The sequence below is a fragment of the Gymnoscopelus microlampas genome (assembly GCF_963454915.1).
Source record: "Gymnoscopelus microlampas genome assembly, chromosome: 11".
In the NCBI taxonomy this organism is placed as follows: Eukaryota; Metazoa; Chordata; class Actinopteri; order Myctophiformes; family Myctophidae; genus Gymnoscopelus; species Gymnoscopelus microlampas.
This window is the reverse complement of record NC_139948.1, coordinates 48,462,261-48,470,271: the sequence shown is the minus strand read 5'-3', so window position 1 is coordinate 48,470,271 and position 8,011 is coordinate 48,462,261. Positions and strand designations below refer to the sequence as shown.

The following is an 8,011-nucleotide window of genomic DNA, read 5'->3' as shown; positions in this document are numbered from 1 at the left end:
GTTCATTGTAATTCTGAATATGTTGCTTTCTCTTACAGATCCTTCCAACCAAACTCTCCTAAACAAACAAACAAACAAACAAACAACCCAAAAGGCACTTTTAAGAGCCACTCTCTCTCTCTCTCGCACTCTCTCTCTCTCTCTCTCTCTCGCCCCCCCCCCCCCCCCCCCCCCCCCCCCCCCACACCTTTCTCTTAGTGTGTGTGTGTGTGTGTGTGTGTGTGTGTGTGTGTGTGTGTGTGTGTTTACCCTTGTTTGTCTTATCATTGTCTTTGTCTGTTATTTGTTGTTACCCGTCACCATGAGTGATCCAAAAGCCATGGTTACGGAACTTGAAAGGAGTTTAAATGCCGCAAAAGCGGCAGCTGTGGCCAGAAGTCTAAATGCCTTGATTCCTCCAGAGTCACAATGGAGAGCACCACCAACTCCAGCGAAGAAGGCAAAGGCACCTGGACCAACCGTAAGGTGGAAAAAGAGAGACAGCAATAGAAATGTCATCCCTGCCAGGATCAACCAGAAATCAGGGTCAGTATTGTTATACCATTAACTCATTTAGACCTGAGGCCGATTATAAAATCCACTTTAAAATTTCACAAGCTTTTGCGATCCACCCATCTGACCACTAAACCCGGCAGCCTATCTCAGCTGCCATGTTCAGTGGTCATATGTGTGGATCGCATACATTTTCAGAGCATGTGAAGTGTCCACTTGACTTTGGGCAAGACACTGAACCCCTAACTGCTCCTGATGAGCAGATTGGTGCCTTGCTTTGCCGTCTGTGTTGATGTGTGTGAATGTAATAAACATTGAAAATCACTGTGGATATAACAACATTTAACTTGATAAGGCTTCCTTTAAAAAAGATGTCCTGAGTGCCTTGCCAATGGACAGCTAGACATTTTTTTAAATCAACCTACAGCAATCATTCCTATTTGATTGCATATTCATAGGCGACTGAACTGTCCACGTTATGGTTTGGGAAAAGTCTAATAGTCCTCATGATAATAACCAGGCTGACACTAGTGTTACAGCAAATAGGATAGTGTAGTTATATAGTTAGTTATAGTTTTTACAATTCATGCATTTAGCAGATGCTCTTAATCCAGAGCGACGTGCCATTTTTGGCTGGTTGAAGACCAATCATGCTGCGGCATTCTAGACAATTTGGAAAGGCTTAAGTGCACATGCCAGGCCAGTGAGTAAATGTTGAGGAGAGAGTAAATGTTGATGACAGTGTTTTTTTTTTCCTGTTGTAGCTGGTCCAAGTCGGAAGGCTCATCCAGGTGGTTGTGGTCAGAAACCTGTTCCTCCCAACGATTTTCCTGACACTAATGCTGAGGTCTCCTTTGCTCCAAATGCCGTTGGTGTGTATTTCATTAGTGCAAAGCAATATGTTCATGATATATTCTAATAATCTGTCAATGAGTTTGAATGTTAATTATATGTTTGTATTGCACATTTACCAGAATAAATGTGCAACTAACCTTTTCACAGCCATTATTATACTTTTTATATTGTAAATGTAAAACATAACCTAATGTTGTTTTTCAATATCCCATACTATCTTAACAGAGCGTTTCATACAAGAGCTCCAGCACTCCCTGAGCGTTGCATCGGCTGACATCGAGGAAGCACCAACCCCAGCTCCTCTCCAGGCTTCCTCCGACTGGAGTACGCGGAACCACTCTCTTTTAGAGAGATGGCGGGCAGAGAGACCCTGGCTGATTAACCGCGTTGCAGCGAGGGCACATGTAGGCACACACATGTGCCAACAGTGTGCCATCAGTCCAGCTGCTGTCTGCTGTCATGGCTGTGAACCACGGCCATTCCTGTGTGCCGAATGTGACATCAAAACGCACACAGACACTAGAAACGTGATGCACAACAGGGATGCCATGAATGCAGGGTTCTTCCAGCCTTTGCCTCCAACCACCTGCATTGTAGATGAGGCTCATTGCCGTTGTGGTAAGTTCTTGTTTGTGAGTACACCATATCATATCCTCTCTGACTCATTAATCTCATTACTTTGACCACTAAACAATGCATTTTTTTGTCCTGTCTTACGGTCATGGAATCTTTTTAACCTTTCTCACTCTTCTTTCAGTCTCTTCAAGTGGTTCCAGCAATCGTAATGTTCTATTTCCTATTGGACACAAATGATCTTTTTCAGAGTGCTTTGTACCTGTGCGGATACCTGCAAATATCTGTGGTTGTGCATCGGAGGCATTGAGGGTCAACCCAGGAAAGGCTGTTGCTGTGATCACAATGGATGGTAAGGATTTTTTTTTTTTTTTAAAGCATCTTAAAAATATATTTTTACTTGGTATTTTTACTTACCCACAAGGCTTGTCATAGGTGTATTTATGAAATCAAACGTATGCCTATTGACTAATTTATGCCATGCTAGGTTTTACATTACAGTGTGCGTGTCTTTGATTTTCTAGGGCGATATGATCTCAGCATGCCTGACCTGAGTTGCGAGTCATGCCAAGCCACTTGGACTGCTGGAGTGGACGATCTCATTTGCAGTAACTGCTGGCCTGCTACACTTAATTTCGCAACAGTTTATGCCACAGATATATTTTTCTCATTTGAGAAAATGAAGATGGCTGCACCAGGACTGTCCTGCCAGGCATTTTTAAGAATGCTTGATCAGCGAACTGTTCACTTTGGCCGTGTGAGTATTTAATTTAGTTAGCCAACAGTATATATTTTTTCTTTTTGTCATGTGCATTGAATTTGTTTCTTATTTATTGCCTGCCCATTATAAACTGTTGATATCCTTATTTTGAAATAGACAGGGAAGATCTCAACAGATGCCTTCCAGAAGAGCTACTTTCAGTGGGAAGTTGTACAGTTTGAGCCACATCGCTGTCTCGCCAATATCAGAAGGTAATGATATCAGTGATGTTCTTTAAGATTTTTAATATTACATGTGGCAGTATTTTACGTGTATGAGACAACATTTGTTTTCTTGTCTTTGATTCTTTGTCATTGTAGGCTGTTAAAGGTCTTCAAAGCCAACAGCAGAACCTGGAATCCCTAAAGGTGGAATTAGCAGTGTCAGAGAGCCAGTTGGAGGATTGGGTGAAGGAGTGGGCAGAAGGTGAGGAATTGATTATTGTTAATGCACATATTATTTGCTCACAGCTTTAAAAGTTATAAGTCAAAACTTAAAATCGAACGGGTAACCAGTGAAGACAGCTAAGATGGGGGTGATATGGTCACGTTACCTGGAGTTCACTGACATTGGGTTCCTAATCCTTGTGTCTTATACTGTGGTTTTGTACCCACCTATTTCCTCTCTTCTGCAGCACCAACAACTACTGCTGATGAGCCTGATGCCTTGGCCAATAGGATAGAGATGCTGGTGCTTGGGCTCAAAAGGAGGTCTCAGCGTCTGCATAAAGACACTGACGGAACAAAAGCTCGTGCCAGGATCCTTCGACAGATGAGGAAGGAGAAGGAGATCCTAGCTTCTGTTGTAGAACAGTACAACAGGTTGGTTCCTAGCGCAGAACACCTGAGCATGGAAACCATCATATCTGTTGATACAGCATGGCCATGGCAGCTTCATCACAGTGGTATGTACACTAGTCTGTTGACTGCTTCCAACAAATCTGACCCATAATTCCACATAATATACACACTTGCTTGTTGAGTTTGGGAGAGGCAACTTTGAGTGGTGTGTTTACAAGTGTCTAAGTGGCTAACACTGCTCATTTTCCCTGTGAATCTTTGTCATAAATGCATTCCAGATTCTGTCGATCTCAGAACAAAGAGACGGGCGTTATGACGTCATCATGGCAGGAAGGCGACTCACAGAGGAGAAGAAAATCCTGGTGACTGAGATGGAACATCACTGGAAAAGTCTTTCAGCGTATGACCATGACCTGAAGGAGCTGTCGTGCAGTTTTTCTTCTGGGCCAATGAGTATGTATTTGCAATAAATTATTTTTGTAACAACTGCTATGCATTCCATGTCTATAATTCATTATAAACATACTTCTAATATATTCTAATCTGCGTATAACACTGTATAATTATAATAATAAACACCCACAAAATAATCTTAATGCATTTTAACAGTTATCATAACACAAATAGCATTACATGATGACTTGGGGCTGATGCATATTCCACTTTTAGAGCCGAGTTTAAATCGGTTCGTTTCGGGTGTCACAACATCTCGGCAGCACCCTTCGAACCTCTGAATGACGTTGTTTGGACAGAGCCAAACCGATTTTAACTCTGCTCTAAAAGTGGAGTACGCATCGGCCCTTATAAGGTGACTTAAGGTCAAGTATTATAGGTCTCTATGATCTTGCATAGACAGTTATGACAGTATAATGGATTTTAACAAATATTATAATGCATTATAAGCGTGATTATAAAGCATTACTACTATGAGAATTAAGATGGGATTCTTAGGAAGTGTCATCATACAATGGTTTATGATTGCAGTTATGATTGCTTATAACTGTAACTATAGTTTTAGAAGCTTACTCCAATTAATTTTACATGGCCTTATACGTCATTATACAAATCTCTAATGTGTTATTGTTATTGTTATAAGGCATTATTCATGAGTGCTATACTTACAACTGTATAAGTATGTTTATAACACATTATAGGCATGGGATGCATAGCAAGTGTTACAATATTTCATGAATATAATACATACCACTGATGACTGTTACTAACACAGGTTTTGTCTTGTGTTCTACCCCAAGGCTCACCGTGGAAACTAAGTTTCGAGGGTCTGAAAGGACTGCAGTGCATAATCCTCCGTAAGCAGTGGGAAAACCGAAAAGGGATGATGCTGGCATGGGAACATTACATGCAAGTTGATGAACTGATGCAGAGAACGTCACCTTTTTGGACAACACAGATGATGCTGATGATGATGACAGTGACTCAGACATGTCTGAGGACGAATTGGAATAGGCAACCATTGCAGACCATTTCATTTGGCTCTCCTCTGGTCATGTCTATCTCGCTCTCTCTCAACCACTCCTACCTACAGGCCTTTTTTTACAGCCACACTGGACCACTTTGATGGACTACTTTCCCAATGTTGGATTACCACGATTTGTGTGGATTGTTCCCCTTTGCGGACTACTAAACTGCCCCTGGCAGGTAAATAAAACTTTCTGTCAGGTGGAGTTTGCTTTCAGGTTGCCCGACTGGGGACAGCAGGGCTGTGTTGTGTCAGATGGAGCATGGGGTAGGAGAAGGAGAGAGGAGGCCATTGACTCTGGCCCTCAGCAAGGAACACAATCCAACCATTTATGAAGAACGTATGAGGATGCAGAGAGCACGTCCCCTCTCCGCTGTTTGAGAGCGGACGCCAACGGAATCATCACAATATCTGCCTAAACACCTGAACGTGGCCAGAGCACTCTTTCTTCTGGTCTGTGGAATGTAAAATAAGAGCACTGTTTGCCTATAATGTGCTGTTCTCACTGTTGCTACACTTAAAAATATAAAATGGCAAGTGTGAACCCATAGTCATAGCTATGTATGTATTTTGCTTAAAGATTGAGGTATGACATTTGTTATCGCACAGCCCCAGAAAGTAAAAAATGAACGGTAATCAAAATGTTACGTATCATTCCATAATGACCTTTGGGAAAGTAGAACATGACCTGTCCTTGCCCGACAGGCAAATGCCTCTGACACCTTAGTGTCAACCCCTGAAATAAGATATATATTTCAAGAGCATGATATCATAGTAAACATCCATCTAAACCAGTGATATAGACGGATTTCCGCGCGACGTCATCACAGAGCAGAATGCGCAATCTGCGCATGCCTGGGGGAAAGGCGCGTTCGAAAATACAGCCCTGAGCGGCAGTGAGCGCACTGGCCAATACAAACTAATAGGCGAGTGTGCTCCGGTGCGTAATTTCCAAACGCACCCATAGGCTTACCCCCTCCTCTGCGCGGTCATATCCTCTCAATGTTTACAAACATGAAACCCGTCTATAGAACTGGAGTCCTGTGGGCCAAATGTGTAGTTTTCTTGTGGCCCTGGAACACATTCCATATACCCAAAATATATTTTGGATGGTTGGTTGTACAGGATGACAACGTTTTTTTGCTTTCCGTAACCGTTCACCAAAACTTGTTACATCAGCTTGCATGCTGACCACTGACCAGTGTTTTGTGCTATAGTACAAACGTATGTCGATTGCACAGTGTGTGCTGCAGGTAGGCCACTATATGACCATAATGGACATGGTTACATCCTGACTGCTTCATACATTTACGCATTTGATGTTTGAGAGGATAATGTCTGTGCCAGACCTTTTTAGTGCACAGGCTTAGAATTTGAGAAAATGGGAAGTATGCATTTGAATGTGTTCTGTGTGCGGGTCCCTTTGTGTCTTTGTGAGAACAGTAGCGGGGGCAGGTGAAATGCTTCTGAAGTGTTTGTATGTTTGTATGAATGGGTGAAGTGGTCCCTTTTCCTGTTAATACTTTTAACAGTACAGGCAGTACAGTACGTTTATGCTAATGTAATGACAAAAAAATAAAATAAAAAGGCCCAGGGGCTTCTTTTCCATTGTGCGAATGTGATCTGTGTTTTGCAGGGTACATGTTTGTATATATTGTATACTGTTTATTATTGATGGTACTTCTGGACCATATGAAGGTGTGATTCACACGGAAATGCTGTCTGATATATAGTTCTCTGCACCTTAATAAAAGGCAGTTAAACCTTCCTTGTTATTCCATTGCCTCCTCCTTATATTGGTCCTTCTGGAATGTATTCATCTCTATTGCTGTATCTGACAGTCCTTGTTGTGTATCTGTCATCTTGTAACTGCTGGCTGACTGTGCTGCCTCTGGGCAACTGACGTAATGATGTAACTGATGTAATGTGCCAATAACACTGATTCTGATTAAAAGATAGTTAAAGCTACTTATAGAACACCAGGAAATGCCTTCGTGTATTGTTTGTATTCTATGCAAGTAATACATTTTTCAGTAAATGTCCGTTGAATGTTCTTATGAAGCATTTTGTTCACAGAACATTTTTGTTCATACAAAACCGCAAGTCATGCTTTCATTCCCACTAGCTGAAGGACAAAATGTGTGGACATTCAAGGTGGAGAGTTGGGACATTTCTGGAGCACAATAAACATATTTTATGTGAATCATTGTAGACCAGCCTATTACCACATGATGCCAAAATATTACATTTAAAGGTGATTACTGGCTTTAGCTGGCAGTGGGAATATACTACAACAATACATTCCATGAATCTGTAATAGTACAGTGTAATAGTATAGTAGCACTCATAAGCAGATTATAATGCATTATAACTATGCTTATAAGACAGGGGTCTTATAAAGGGGCCCGGGACCCCTAGTGTGTCCTCAGAGTTACTCCAGGGGGTCCGGCAAATCTTTGTGATAGGATCTTTTTTTTTTACATTAATAACCTGAACCCTAGCATCTCTATTCTTATGAACATTAGCTGAAAATAGCAGATCTACATGCTCACAACGCCTCACGCTGCAAGGCGTTGTGAGCTTGTAGATCGGCTATTTTCGGCAAAGTGGTTTGGTGTCGAGGGCAAAAGAAGCAAATCAAGTACCAAGTATTGAATGTTTAAGTGGTTAAATGTATGAAATGAACCAAAAATATTAATTTACACAGCACTGATGATAGTCAATGAAGCTATCTATGAAATCTATGAAAACGTTTAATCTGCAACACAATTGTATGCAATGTATGGAGGTCCCTGCTTCATCTCTCTCTCAGCTAGGGGGTCCTTGGGATGAAAACGTTGAAGACCCCTGTTATAAGACATTATGCATAGCAAGTGTTACCAAGGTGGGTGTATATGAAAGTAATGAGTATCAGAAAGCTGGCCACATGGGGCCTGGGAATGTCAAAATACAGCTCTGTGTCAAACATGACACCAAGGTTAGTGTAATAGTGTAATAGTGTAGTAGTGTAATAGTGTAATAGACTAATAAAGTAATAGAGGGTATGGGGTG

At 41.5% G+C, this 8,011-nt stretch overlaps 2 protein-coding genes across 2 annotated transcripts; both read left to right on the top strand.

Moving 5' to 3' along the window:
- Positions 1 to 246: 246 nt before the first annotated feature.
- On the top strand, positions 247 to 2,896 carry LOC311054822 (uncharacterized protein; the record flags this gene model as incomplete). Its single annotated transcript, XM_084070824.1, has 6 exons — positions 247 to 525; positions 1,257 to 1,364; positions 1,573 to 1,965; positions 2,171 to 2,272; positions 2,445 to 2,677; positions 2,798 to 2,896. The coding sequence occupies exons 1-6, from the start codon at positions 492 to 494 to the stop codon at positions 2,894 to 2,896; spliced, it is 969 nt and encodes a 322-aa protein (XP_083926950.1). The 5' UTR covers positions 247 to 491.
- Positions 2,896 to 6,921, top strand: LOC311054821 (uncharacterized protein; the record flags this gene model as incomplete). Its single annotated transcript, XM_084070823.1, has 5 exons — positions 2,896 to 2,904; positions 3,001 to 3,106; positions 3,315 to 3,584; positions 3,759 to 3,933; positions 4,734 to 6,921. 4 exons carry the CDS (start codon positions 2,896 to 2,898, stop codon positions 3,794 to 3,796), a joined length of 423 nt encoding a protein of 140 aa, XP_083926949.1. The 3' UTR covers positions 3,797 to 3,933; positions 4,734 to 6,921.
- Positions 6,922 to 8,011: the final 1,090 nt, after the last annotated feature.